At 39.6% G+C, this 15407-nt stretch overlaps 2 protein-coding genes across 7 annotated transcripts in view; one reads left to right on the forward strand and one right to left on the reverse strand.

The window, feature by feature from the left end:
* The window catches only part of LOC105265985 (agrin), a 219642-nt gene that overhangs the window by 150779 nt on the left and 53456 nt on the right, over window positions 1–15407 (forward strand). For all 6 annotated transcript variants that reach the window (XM_011303875.1, XM_011303885.1, XM_011303849.1 and 3 more), the window contains one exon: window positions 8734–8943. In XM_011303875.1, the coding sequence (XP_011302177.1) occupies window positions 8734–8943 (210 nt within the window). The remainder of the gene's footprint in view (window positions 1–8733; window positions 8944–15407) is intronic.
* The window catches only part of LOC105265931 (histone H2B.1, embryonic-like), a 69389-nt gene continuing 60429 nt past the window's right edge, over window positions 6448–15407 (reverse strand). Inside the window, exon 2 of the mRNA XM_011303765.1 lies at window positions 6448–6499. Within this exon, the coding sequence (XP_011302067.1) occupies window positions 6477–6499 (23 nt within the window). The 3' untranslated portion in view covers window positions 6448–6476. The remainder of the gene's footprint in view (window positions 6500–15407) is intronic.

The following is a 15407-nucleotide window of genomic DNA, read 5'->3' on the forward strand; positions in this document are numbered from 1 at the left end:
TCACCTTCTTCGGTACCTTTTTTGGAACGAGTGATGATTATGGGAGTGTTACTATGGAGACACACGGCACCGGCTTTTTATAGTGACAACTTTCCTCGTTATGACATCATTCCACAGTAATATCATTTATTTAGATGAGATTTATGTCAGGGAAATATTAATCGAAATATTTCTCAACATTTTTTTGGCAATTGGTCATGTGCACTGAGAGAAAAAGGATCGATCAAGTATTTGAATCGTTCAAGTCCGTAATCACTCGAGTTAATATCGAAAACAAGTTTGTTGCCAATTTTAGTTACATTGCCATCTGAATTTTGAATGGGAGTTTGAATTTAATGTGAATCGAAAATGTCCACGGGATATTGGAATTTCATGTCAATTCGTCGTTGTTAAAAATTTCAAGCTTTTTTTACTTGGAATTTGATGTTTTACTCTGCAAGAATGCGTGCTCTTTCCTTTTACGTAAGTTACACAAATATAGTATTTATCAGAATCGTAACTTTCATCTGTAAGATGAATATTTTACTCGGTCTTGCAATTTTTTCGAAACTACTTTGGGAGTCGGTATGTATTATGCAGTTTCCTGAGTGCCTGTAAAGGCAAGCATATGGGCAGAGCAGTGAAAAAATGACTAACATATCTTACGTGAATCGTAGAATACGATGAATATGTGATGATTTCTAAGTGCACTGTTGAGATTATTCTGAATTATCTACTTATCCATGAAAATGCATTCGCATCTGTTAATCTTCAAAATTAGAGCGTGCGAGATTAGTTTGAAATCAGACCAGTAGAACTCAAATATTATCGCAAGATTCCAAGCACCTCGATGTAAGCCCTGAACGTCTTAATTTAAGACATCCAAGCGTCGACTTAAGATGGGATCTCATTTGAGGGAAAATTCAAGTTGACATCCGACGTCTTACGTTAATGCCTAAAGTTCTCAAGTTATAATTAATTAATCAATTCACGTTGCCGTAATTCCAAATTCCGAAATCAATTGCTGAAATTTTCAGTAAGCGGTTTTCGAAATTGTTAGTACGAGAAATTAAAAAATTTCAATTATACGTAATAAATCCCAGAATGTATTCTGATTTTTTTGACGTATAGATAATTCAGGAATTTGGTATCCCGTGGTAAGCTGCAGAGAGCTACTCAAGCAGGCATTTGCGACCCGAATTTTTCGACCCAAATACCGGTGAAGCGCCTGCAGTGGAGATTAACCAGCGATTCTGGTTTCTCCTGAGAAACCACAAACGTAAGCTCGACAAAAATAACTATCTTGCCGAGGAAGCTCTCTGTGGCCCGGGGGCAAGAGCAGGAGCTAAAGGGGTTAGACTGTGGTACTTGTGGCGACAGTCTGGCCCCCAACCTCACCCGCTTCCCTTCGGACACGGAAGACCGTCCACATGTAATGGAATACCTCTGGTTACGCATTTCGTAATGAAGCTAGGGGTGGATAGGAATCACGGGTAATTATGCGTACTGACTGAGTGAATCTTATTGATTTCAAAATTCCAAGCGTCATTGACCACATGTTCACGGTCAACATCATTCGCCCTGGAGTAATAATCGATCTCACAACCCAGGAAACGTGAACACGAATTTCCTGAAAGCATGTGAACATCAAAATTCCAACCCCCTAGCTGATCACTGGCGCATTCGCAATACGATCATCAAGTTCGATCAGCATTTCAATATTTGGACCATCTAATTAGCGCTCAACATCACCGGAATATCCAGAACTCTAGAGATCCACCGCGAGCTATCGATAATTAATTGATCACCAGGCATAAGCGAATAATCGAGGATTGTTATCTCACCAGGGGTCGGTGAATTAAACAATTAAATGAATGGATGGATGTCCCGAAATCTCAAATTATTGGTGAATTACTTTCAACGATTCTGGAGAATTAATAGAAATCCAAAATTCCGGTGGCTGAATCATGGATTTTGTGTGGCGCTTTTAACTCGTCCTTGTCGTCAGTTCTGATCATGGGCCAAGTCCATGACTACCCCGTCCATTCTCTCAGTGGTTCGACGTTGAAGTGACGAGATGACGATTGATGTTGAAGTGCCTCGTGACATGCACTCCTCCTGTGCCACATGATGCCCCGTTATGTTCACTGAAGATCAAACGTCCCGGAAGGATAATACGTGCTTGCATGCGATTGATCCTCGGCGAGCTCCTTGTCCAGGACCTCGCTGACCACTCGGTAATTGAGGCAATGCTGTCACTCCCCCACGAACACATTCATCACTAAGACCAGCCAGATCATACCATCAATGGATTGACAATCGAGACCTCAAGAACTCCGTTACAAATAGAATATCATCAAAGCTGAGAGCCATCGAATTCAGTTCAATGCGAGATTCTAGAGTTTTGAGAATCAGATGAGAACTCCTAAGTCTTCAATTGACTTAAGCCTCCTGCTGCTAATTCGGATGACCGTTTGAGTAAAGTTCGTTGAATATCAAGCATCCCAAAAAGCCAGAAGTTCTTAAGAACTCCGTTCCGGACAAAATATCATGACGAACACGAGTGCTACACCTCGAATACCCGAAATTCACCGTAGCACAGCTCAGGGATAACTGATTACCACCATGGGTTCACTCGTCCCCGCTTGCATTCCATAGCATTAATTAGTGGAAGCTTCGATAATTAGTTGAATGTCTCGTCCAACCCCATCGATCCATGCTCACCCTTACATCCTTATTATTATTCATCCAGTCCATAATGGGCATCGATTAAACTGCCTCCAACAACGCCAATCTCAATGTAACACTGTAATCGTTGTTTAATAATCAAAATAGGGGAATTGCGAGGCGAAGCTCTTCGACAGCTGAAAACTTGGGTAGAATGGTGAAAGCCTTTAGACGTAATAACCAGATGTACAACTATTGCGAGGTAGTTGGACTGTGTTGAATTTCACTCCGGGAGCCATTAACACAATCCGCCGGGTCGTATGCTATACGACACTCGTCTTGCTACCTCTTACTCCTCGTTCTCAACTACCCATTATTTCCCTTTACATCTTTACGAGAACACTAGACGCTACGCCAACTCACCCCTCGTCCTCTCTCATTTCAACTTGACGTAATAAAAATTGCTACGAATTATATTTGTGTCAGTTACACAAGGCAGGCGCTCGTGGCGCGCAGGGTACGCGAGAGGTATGTCATTTTTTAAGTTGAGCTTCTCTGAATTACGCGCGTTGTTCTGCGAGGGTGGAATGTCATTATGAAGGATTATTAAGGGATGGAGGTGGAGGTCTGAGCATTAAAAAATAAATCCCTCTGGATCAAGTCGAACTTAATCATGACGGCAATCGTTTTAACCCGTGTCAAACTGATGGCATTCATCAAATCAATTCAAATCATTGTTTAATTTGATTCAAATCGTTTGAATCAAGTCCGTGTCAACTTCAGATGATTCTTATTTAAATATAAATCGAGCTGAATACTTCATTCGACTGGATTCAATATTTCTTTTTAGTTTTATCTGAAGATAATTATTGAAATTGGCTTTCCATTGTTAACGATAGACAATTATAACTGAATGATGGATTGGTAATTGACTATTAAAGATTGTTCAGCAGATTCCCTCATGTGTACCGTCAACTTTCGGAATAATTTCAACGGCATTGCAGCATCGAAATTATTTGGTTAGTCAAGTTTTAATGGGTGTAGATGTGGCAGGGGTAACGGTAGAAGTCCACCATATATCTACGATCATCTTACGAAAGATAAACTTCTCCTTCATGTCAGAATATAATAGCTATTATCCCCCGTGCTTTATCCTGTCTAACACATTCCACCCCGTCTCCAAAAGTCCTCCAGAACACAATCACAAGTACAGTTCCCTCTGGCATCGAATTCCAGGCTTCTTCCGCGGATTTATCTCGACTCTCGAAGGCTCTTTGATTGCACTGAGTGGAGTTACGTTTGGATTCGAAGGATGATCGAAGGACACAATTTATATAACCGAGTGACTATTGAGATACACCCAAAAAATAAGTCATTCTTACTCGATTCGAGTTGACAGAGTCTATTTGAATTTAATTGAATTTTGAACGGCGCTATCCCTTGAATTGTCACGAAACCTGCAATATTGTTGTTCATTCTCCGTCGAATCGTGTTTCAATGGTCTATCTTCTCGAGAATATCGTCAAGCGCTGCAGTAACCTTTGTCTTTTGAGAAACTTTCAGAGTGGCTTTGTTCCTTTGCGTCTTTTGCGTCAAACACTGCGAATTCTCCAATTAATAAAGCTCTTCAACCAATTAGTATCCCGTGTTCTTGTTGTTCATCATTCGGTTTGACAATAATGGAGATAAAAACGATCGGAAAAATAACGAGCCTGAAATTTAGTGATTTGATTCGTAGAAAAGAACTCCAGCAAATTCTTGTCACTTTATCGTGACTAAAAATCTCATGGATTCTAATTTGAAGTTGAGAGTAATTTCACAAAGTGTAGGAAAATAATATTCTTCAAATGAAAATGTTCGACATTATTGGAAAATGAAATGAATCAACTGGTGAATGAGTTCATGAGCCGGGCGATAACGAGGTACGCTATTGTCCGATGTATTGAAAAGATTCAGAAGTGAAATGAAGAAAGCGGAGGGATAACTATTGAAGATTCTGGTCGGCTACTTCAGGAGGTCCAACCACAGTCAACTGACAATGGCTTATTTATTTCCCGTCTTTTCGCTTCTGTCTTCTCTTCGTCTATACGTAATCTCCTCGACTTTTCCGCCAGCTCGACTGGCACTAATTTAGTTTCGTCTTCCTCTCAGTGTCGGGGGCTCTAATTTTTTCAGCACACAGGGCGAATCAGGAGATTTGCCAGCAGAAAGACGATCAATTGTTGCTTACGCTCAGATCAAAATTAAAATCAATCACGGCGAACGATTAAATCGCGTTATTCAAATATTCTATTCGCAATCGATTATACAGTTGAATCAGGATGATTCGAATAATTTCGAACTTGAATCAACTAAAAAAGGATTGAATAGCGATCACTCGTGTAAATACTTGATCGACACTTTTATTTATTTTAGTGGAGTATTTTCAGAACTGGCGTTTCCGTTTTCAAAGGGAATTTTGCTGGAAAATCTTGGTATATTAAAATATGTATTCTGTTTATTTGCACAAGTGAATTCACCTGTTTCAATATTTCTACAGGATCGTGCAAATATACGGTAATGAATTGGATGGAAACATGCTCCCTCAAAGGGTTTTTTTTCCGCTGGGAAGTTTTTGCGTAGTTGATTTTTGTCAACGTTTTTTAACATTTTTTCGATTTCATCTGGTCGTGGATTTCTTTGTGCAGACGGAAACACACCCAATGCCAGCGGGCTCCAATCAGATGTAACAAATATTACGCAAGTCCGGCCGGAGACAAATTCACGTGACTAACAGTTTAGAGAAATTCTAGTGATTTGATTTTGATGGGGTTATGTAAATCTCTCCTTTGATGGAAATTAATGTTGATGAGTTCAAGTTGATTACTGCGCGATTAAAATCCTGAATTATTGCTCAAACCTCATATAAGAGAACGAATCGTTTATGACTCGGGAATATTATCTCCCGAACATGGCCAGAAAAATTCCCTTTGAAATCTCAAGTGGAAAAAAATAAATCCTCGAAAGCGGAATTTGCATGAAATTATTATTTTTTTGTTGTAATATTAATTGTAATAATTTAGGTAAGACTGTCACTCAAAATTTTTAGAAGTTATCAGAATTCTTATGAAGTTAATAATTGAGGAATTGATTGCAATTAATTAAACAATTCTAACTCCTTCCTAATTCACTCGTCATTAATTTCCCGAATTATGCAATTTACACGACAATTACGTGTTTACGTCCGCGCACAGCCCCGATGATTAATATATAAATTATGAAACTTGCCCCAGAAAAATCAATTTATTAAAACTCCTGCATCATCTGTCCCGTTTCTCCGTCTCGCCTCTAATTTTTCTTCCCCAAGGTTGATAAGTAATTGCGGAGTACGACCGCTGGACAAGACGGATCATGACGGATGATATCACCCTCGGAATAAGAAGATATTACTTGGCCTATTTTTTCCTCCTCCATCACTTTAAAAACAAGTTGCAAGCATAATGCACCGCGTATGATTTTCATCGTCAAATGGCGCGAGATATGTTCAATATTGAGTAAAAAAATTTCATGAATTTCCAAGTACCGTGTATTCATTGGAAATCCACATCTGTAAAATTATTTCAGAATCCTTTATAAACCGAGCGTGTGTTTAGACTGGATGAGACCCAGCGAAAAAAAATTGATCATGTGTTTTTAAAGAAGACAGGGGTTTAAAAAAATACCTCGGGCCGAAAGCCCTAGGTCTATTCCAACCCCGCGTGGTCATTCTGGTCACGCCAACTGACCAATGTTTACACCGACATTGAAGTACATAAACTCTAACCTTTTCTGTTGGATTTTCCACCTTTCTCTCACGTTGGCACGTACTCTCTACCTGAAAATAATTGAATGACCACAATTAGATCTTAATCTGGCGCACATTCTGCTGTACTTGAATTTTTTGATTAAATTAAACATGCGGATATCATCGGGAAACTAGTTTCATCATTCATTGAGCTGTTGCACTTGATTTCCATGCATTTTGAGAAACTTTTCACATTGATGAAAATTCAAACTTATATATATATATAATAAATATTTTAGCATAATTAATAAATCTCTAAAATCTGAAAAAAATCTATTAAAAATTGATACGCAGGTGCAGAAAGTCAGCGAAGAGTCCGAAAAAAAATTGAACAAAAAAATAATTGGAAAATCGTAAAATCACGGAAAACCGTTTACACCCCGCAATTTTCCCAAAGAATCTCTCCCTGTAATATTTTTCCGCCAATATCCAGAGTCTGTACTATCGATCGAAAACCGGTGTGGAACCATCACCGGTACCCGAGAATAACTCAATAAAATTTTCCCGGCGTAAGTCCGTTCCCTCGAGAATCCTGAAAACTTCTTTACGTACGACAGTGGAAAAAAATAACAATATTTATGCACGAAGTTGACACGAGAATGGATCAAATGACTAGAGCGTTGACCCTTGGACGGGGCATTAGCTACTTAACCTAGCCCTGTTTACCGTCAACGCTGGGGCGCTAAAATTTCCCCCCGGATGGCTGTTATAAACAACGTGAAATACGGCACTAAACCCATACACGATCGTATCAGCGACATTGCGAGGAGTTAACCCCATTCTCCACCGAGCAACCAACCAAGAAAGAAAGGGAAAATAAAATAGGCAAACGTGAAGAACGACTGCTGGCGTCATGAAATGCCTTCTGCAGGGTTGAATAATGTCCATCGGGGTAACAAACAGTGAGAAATCAGTTCATTCTGAGACATTTCCTTTTCGTTGAGATTTGGGTCCGTGAAAAGAAGAAATGTCTCAAAGTTGGCGCCTTTTTTTTAATCCGTCGCCGGGAGATAAGTTTGTAAGGAAGGTTGACGATTTCAACTCACTAATCTCCTCGTGAAGGCTTGAGAGAACGTCCCGGAAGACCCAAAGAAGTGGATAAAGAAGCTTATACGTCAATGGTAAGAAATAACAGAAAAGGAAATTCCGTCTTTCTCCCTGAGAAAGACGATTGACCCAGTCTAGGGTGAATCGAGCCATTTTTTTTTTCGTCTTCTCCGTGGGATCAAGTCGTCTGCTATATTAATGATCGGGGATTATCTAGAACAGATTTCTGGGATTTTTAGTGTCAATCACAGGGCGTTTTAAATTAACGAGGTGGGAATTAGCTCTTATTTCTTCGGATATCGAAAATAGTTAGTGAATATTAACAGAAAAATTACTGTACCCATTTTTCTAGAGTTCCGGAATTTCAGATGATTTGAAACGAAAAATAATAAAATATTGGATTGACTCCTTCAATGCCGAGATTTTTTTAAATTCTGAGAGGATTTGAACGCAATAAAAATACTACCTCTCCCCCTCTATTTAAATGGTAATTTAAACTCCCTGTCTCTCTCACTGAATTATCGATCAAAATAATTGCATCACAAATAGATTTTATCCGTTATTCTGGCGGTGAGAAGTTGAGAGATGGTGGGAAAACAGTCGACTTCACACATTCATCCTGAGAGTTGATTCATATTCCATATATTTTTTTAAATTTCTTTCTCCAAAGCTTTTTGCCGACACCACCCCTTTACCCCTTGCAGTTTTCTGCGTGCCAACGGCTTTTCGTCATCCGACATTTCTCTATCTCCACTTTCTCGAAATATTGCGGGTCACGTCGCACTCCTGATGCCATTGTCGTCGTGGTCGTTAAATCCCAGCGTCGCAACCACACAATATAAAGCTTCGACTCTCTCTTCCTTTCTTTCGGTTATTTTATTTTTTTTTTCTTTTTCCCCATTTTTGTTCTCGTTTTGCTCGCTTTCCACACTGGGGGAGGTCTGGATGGCTCAGTTTGGGGTTGAAAAAAAGTTGCGAATGAGATATCTGTACCGCAATAAAATAAAATGGTAGATACAATTAATGTGCTAGGAGTTTTTTTCATCTCAACGACGGATGAAAAGTTTATTCTCGACAAAAAGGGAATAACGAGGATAGTTAATGTCCAGTTTTTCGGCAGTTTGGGGGTGGGGGAATTTTAAAAAGCACGGTAAAATTTATGGCTGGAGACAGTGTTGACTGGTTGGGACTTTAATGTGATTATTTTTTAATTACAGAGCCGTGTGAAAAAACGTTCTGCGCTTGGGGTGCGGTGTGTGTTGTGTCGGAGAGCGGTCGTGGATTGTGCCAGTGTCCCGAGGATTGTCCGTCGACGGTTGAACCCGTTTGCGGTAGTGACGACGTGACGTATGGTAACCAGTGCCTGATGCGACAGGCTAGCTGTCGCAAACGGAAGAACACCAGGGTGGAGCATCAAGGGGCTTGCAGTAAGTCATTGTCCCATTAATACTCAAGAATAAGAAATATTTCCCCGAATCAATCAAGTAGAAGAAATCAATTTTAGTCAGACAAGACACTTGATTTGGAGGAAAATGTATGCATGAATATATTGATACGTTAATATACTCATTTTGAGTATAGTGTACGTATCAAAATTACACTTTGCGTTATAAATAATTTCACGCCTTGCAATTATCGCTATTCCGAGTTGGGATTTTATTTCCAAAGATGAAAAATTGTAAGATTAATTTGGCCATGATAGATTGACCAGAGACATAGCAAGTGCACATACGGTGCGATAAGTCGATCTTTGGAGCACATCGAGCCTTGGGTAATCGCAAACACCCCTCATCAGGGCAAATAATCCAAAAGCAATCCTAGATCATCCCCCGAAACGACTTGATCCAACAAGCCATAAACTTCACCACTCTCCAAGCCCCAGCTCCATCCTCTCAACTTAAACCTCAAAATACACTCCCCCGATTTGTTAACCCCCCTTCTCCTCCACCCCAACCCCCACGATATGAGAAGAAACTCTAAACAAGTGCAGACCCCCAACGAAAAACTAAAAGAAAGAAACAAAACTTGTGTCGTACGGTGGTGGCTGCAGCAGCCGTAAACGATAACGGGTGAATTTTATGAGTGCCACCCATCTAGGAAGTCGTGATAACCAGAGGTAAAGTACAACCCTCAACCCCCTGCGCACCAGAACATTGCGCAGAGGATGTCTGCCTTCTCCAGAGGAATAAAATCTCCATTTTCTGAGACTAAACTGAGATAAAAAATCACTCGTGACGAGTATAAATCACTTGACACAAGCGTATGACTATGAATCTATCCTAATCATGCCAAGTAGAAATTGCAGATTGAATCAAGGAATGTCTTCTTTAATTTCTTCGGTCATGAATCACCTTGAAATCTCCATTTGCAAATAATAATCAGCAATTCGATTCGATTGATATTTTCAGTGGAAATTCATTCACATGTGCGTTTTCCAATTGGAAAATTTCGCGAATTTGAAATTCGTATGAAAATGACAAATTGATGAATTTTACGGCGAGTCTAAAAGTCGAAGCTGTAATAGGAAAATTCAATTCAGTCAATAATTAAGAGAAATTAAGTGAAATTTCAATGAATATATAACAGCGCAATTGACGGGCGAAAGAGGCAATAAATTATTTCCTCTCATCATTAATCCCGAGTTCAGAAAAATTCTGAAGAATTGCTCGTCCTCCCCAACCCCTTGATAAATGGTATGAACCGAGTACCCATGGCTAACCGAATATTTTCCCAGCAATGTGGTATGACAGACTCGTTTCACGTTGAATAAAACATGATTTTAAGAATTTCAGTTCCGAGGTATAACGCTTGCCAGAAAAGCTTGAGGCTCGCGAATCTCATGGCTCGTGTCGCATTTTGGTTAATTCATGGATGGAAGTGAGATGCGCATGAGTGGCATGTATATCCTGTGGGTGCAAGCCAAAAATAACGCCCTGAATTTTTCACAAATACCAGCGTTCCATCCGCTTTATGCCCACCGAGAAAAAAAAAAATCTGATGGATAAAATGAACTCAATGTACCACCAAATATCCGCGAATATTCTCATCTTCATTCGGCATTCCGCGTCGGTGCAGTCAAGATCGATTGATTTTTTTCATCCCACCATTTCAGTTGGAACCAGAGGCCAAGGGAAAAATCCTTCACCTTCCACCCCTTTACCTCTCCACAATATTTCATTCATCATTTATTTTTCTCTTCTCATGTCTTATTCCGTATATAGATTTATTTCTCGGTACATAAGACGTTTTATTGAGACAAAATCGCTGGATATTCTCGTCACGTTCCGTCGGGGACACGCTGCGCATCAGCGGCACTTTGTCATTTCATTTTTATCCGAATTTTTCATCTCATTTTCAGCAATAATACCTTACGTGCTTGACTCTCTAAGATTCTGGATTCCTTGGGATTAAAATCGGAAGTACTGTCGTCCAAAAGAAGATATTACATTCCATTTTACGCTTCATTCACGTCGACCGTCCTTTTTGGATAAAAAAAAATAATACCTAAAAAGTCGATCGGGTTCGCTTACGGAATTATTATCAGTATTTCCCCATGTTTCAAGTTTTTAAGAATGTCTGAGGAGTGGTTCATAAAACTGACGTGAAATAATATACCGTCTGTAAGTTTCTATTATTTCTAAATCTTTTCTTCAGTGCAAAACGATGAATTTCTAAACTTAATTGAATTTTTTCCCCATGAGGACACGCTAATCAAGTTCCTCCATGAACCCTTATTACCAACTGTCTTCCCACTGTTTTCCGTCGCCTCTAAATCGCTGAAAGGGCTGGTAACGCGTGTTATTCCGTGGAATCGCTTCATAAATTCGTGGATTTAGTTGGGCGCGTGCGACAGAAGAATGAAAGGGTAAAGGGCAGGAAACGGGTAAACGAGAGGGTGGAAAACATAAAGAGGAAATATCGTTGGCTTTAGTTGTGGGTTACGTCCAAGCCTTAACAGAGACCGGACAGTGTACGTGGTGAGTGTCCTGTGGCCTCTGTCACCATTTAATGGACTAATGTCGTACATCGGACGTACAAGGACGCCTCAGGACCACTCGATTTTCATTTAAACGTTTTAATGGAGAGTAGGGGAGGGCACCACGTGCGTCCGATGCGGTCAGTTGTGCTCGAGGGACGACAAAATGGACTCCATTGGGCTTTTTGATGACACGGCCCGCCCGGAACATTGTATCTACGCGAAATATGGATCAATTACACCCGCATGAATATCGCAAAAATATATATACTGTATGTCGAAAGTACATTGAATATTTGTGAGTACATATATATTAGTGATATCCAGAGGCCGGATGTACGATTTGTCCGGAAGAAAATGACTTTGTTGAAAAGTGCAATTTTTCCGTCAGCCAATGATTGATTTTGCATACATTTGACTCGTAAATAAAAAAATAGAAATGTCACATAGAAATCACTCATTAACCCGGATGAACCCCGAAATTATCGAAATGGTTAAAAAACCGTAAGATATAAGGCAAGAGTTAAAATGTGTAGTCATAGCCCTAGACTGAAAGGGGGAATGAATCAGATGCAGAAGACAATTTCAAATATATTCCGTCATGATAATTCCTAATAGTACGCGATAAATGAATGATTAACCCAAATGGATGGAAAAGAGCGGGAAATACTCAAGGAAATTCTGAATGGCAAAGGGCTCTCGACGGAATGAGAAAAAAAAAGAGAAGTTGGAGGCAGACGAGAGATCAAGGAAGAGCTCATCTCGGTCGTCGGTTTCTTCTCCAGAAATGGTGCACGTTTCATATCCACCAGTTCATGTAGCTAGGGAAGAGGCACAGTTGAACGGCTCTTGAGGCTCTTCCCTTAAATCAATAAAATTAATGTAATTTTGCGCCCATTTTCCAACTGAGGGAAATTGCTTTTGCAATTAGTAGCTTCCCCTCATCCTCGACAGCCCCGGGTTTTGCTGGTTTAAACCTCTTGCTATCGTCTCGTTTTCACCGGCATCTGACATTCCTCCCGTTGGCTTTTCACATTCAACCGTGAGGAATACGTGTTTTGAATTTTTGTATTTTAGTTTGAACTGACGGAACTGGTAAAAATTCTCGTCCTGATTTTCCGAAATTCTTGTCGCTTTCGAAAAATCAAATGTTTCAAATGTTCCTCTGTTCATGTAATCCAAAAATTCATCAATCAATTTAATTCCTGATTTTTTAGATAATTATTTTATGACACTTATGAAAAGTTGGGAAAAATTTCATTACTCCAGGGCCCTATATTTTTCTCTCAATGTATACATTCTAATCCCAATATAAAAAGGAGAAAGGAAATCGATCTCGAGATACCTCGAAATTCTTGGAGCACGCGCGGACGATCTCGTTTATAGTGAATTTAACAATCCATCAGTCTATGCAGAAATTCCATTGAGTACTAAACAACGAGTGAATATAAAAGCATCAATGCTCATATTTTTTCAAGCGTATTCTCCTCAAATCATTCGCCGCCTATTGCCTCTGTGTTTTTGTTTGCATCGTACTTCAGTGAAATTCGTGAAATTCGACAATTGTTTCAACGAGATTTCAAGGGACAACGATGAGCGATTTTATCAAACTCACACGGACCGACAGATATACGTATTTTTTTAACTTTATTTTCATCACAACTGGATAATTAACTCGGGCACTCGTCGTTGTTAATTAATCTGTGTCGATGAATCGATTCGTACACAACAAACGTATTTCCGTGTCATTTCGACCATTTCATTTCTACCGGTGATTCGTACCATTGATTGTGTACAAAACGTTAAACCTCGTATCTTTTCAAGTAAAATTGGTATTTTCCACATGGGGTGATTCGAGTGCGTACAAATTTTTCGGGGGGCGGGGAATTTTTTTTTCGGGATGAATAGTCGGGTGGATTTTAGAGGGGAGTGGTTATGCGAATATTGAAACGAATATATCTTGAAATTGAGGGGCAGAGAAAAATTGCGGACTCGTGCACTCGGATTTATCAATTACTCCTAGACTTCAAATTGAGTCTTTTCTACTCCATTCGTTTGTATTAAACCCCGTTGTTTATTTATCGGCATTAACCAGTTTTTGGCGGAAATTGAAATGCGGATTTTTCAATGAAGAAGGTAAGTCGCAAAGTGTGGAAATTAATGGGAAATTTTTTACGAATTTTCCGCAATTTCATTCCACAAATCACTCAGATCTTCTCAATGAAGATGTATGCAAGAAATCGTACGAGACGTAAAGTAAAATGCGTTTCCTGCAGGTGTCACGGACAGAAGAGTCGCATCCCTCTGTCAGTTCTCCCCGGAGAGACAAGAAAACCCGGAAACCGAATAAAGGAAAAACACAAGGAAGAACGGAGGAAACACCAGGAATGTTGGTTGCGAGAGTAGTTTTATTTTCCAGCAGAAAATGGGCTTTTTCAGTCTTTCAAAATGGAACGTTTAATATCCGGTTGTCGGCAAACAGAATGGAACAACTGACAATACACATATTGTTTTAAAAAAACAAGGCTCAAATAGCTCTGAATAATTGAGGGGTTTTGATGAGGAGGTGGAGGACTGTTAACTTCAATCATTCAACGGAAAATGCAGACGAGAGTTTGGACAAAAAATAGTGACGACTGAAATCCATCGATTTTTGGGTGAAAGTGAGTGGAAAAGATTAAAGGCCAACTATTTTTGCCTCTCGAGTGGAACAAAAAACGAAGACTTTTCATGACGGAATTTTGAAATTATGAAAAACAAGTGAATATAAAAAGTTATGAAAAGACTGATAGAAGCTCTTTCCATAATCATCTATTTTCCCATGCTGGAATAAAACGATTTATTACACGATTATGCATTATTTGAAAAATTGACAAGTTTCTTGTACCTCTTCTTCTTGAGAAGTAGTTTTTTCCTCTTGGTCTTAAAAATGTTGAAACGAAAGTTTCCGACAGATTATGAATGATTAATCGCGAGCGGTGAGCCGACCTTTCATCCTGAGAGGCTGTGGTCCGCCGACTTTAAGTGAAATGAACCGTAATACCGAGATAGTAACTGATTAAGTTAATTAAATTCTTGATGTCTTTAATGTTACCCCAGGCTCGCGGGGGGTGGTTTCACCCTCTTTTGCGGACGAGTAGTTGTATGAGACCAGAGGCCATCACTTTCGATGGTATATACTGTGTCACCAGCATTGCATCAACCCCAGTTTTCACTTCCTCATGGCTTGATATCGAGCGTGTACCAAGCGAATCGTTTAAATTAGTTGCTGAGTTTCTAGCTACTCTTCATCAAGGTTTATGGGTGTCACAAGAGGGCCAAGTTCTCCCTCGGTAAAGTCTAGAGTTGTTACTGGAATGGGAGCGTTCTGGAGTTGCTGATCATGTGGATGAAATGTGATTAATTAGAAGGTGTATTTACGTGTTTGTTTTGAATGCTCCTAGACGCTTAGGAGTTTGAGCTTCATTTGACGTTAGTTGCGATGAATCATGAGATCCTGTTATTTTGATCCATTCGGTGTTTTTCTCCTCGACTAACGATACGAGCGATAATTCGAACTGATGCCAAATCGATTTTTTTTCTTTACCCTCGTGAGGGTCACAATAAATATTTATGAATTCAATATTCATTATAATTATTTTTAATGGGCGTCATTGAGGTGTTGAAATCATATCACTCTAGGGTTTGATGGCTCGTTAGAAGAGTCACGATTATAGATTACCCTCGCAGCAATGAAATCGAGTTATTCCACGAAAATAACATTCACTGTTTACGTTTTAACTCCAAGGCTCAACCAATTGAATGGTCTCGGAATACCGTGCATTCACGCCTCTCGTTTCATCAAGACCACTGGTAATCATAGGGTTTGTTGTTATTTACATTTCATTCTGTTTGAACAATTGACTAGAGATAGAA

This window comes from Fopius arisanus, unplaced genomic scaffold (genome assembly GCF_000806365.1).
Source record: "Fopius arisanus strain USDA-PBARC FA_bdor unplaced genomic scaffold, ASM80636v1 scaffold00002, whole genome shotgun sequence".
In the NCBI taxonomy this organism is placed as follows: domain Eukaryota; kingdom Metazoa; phylum Arthropoda; class Insecta; order Hymenoptera; family Braconidae; genus Fopius; species Fopius arisanus.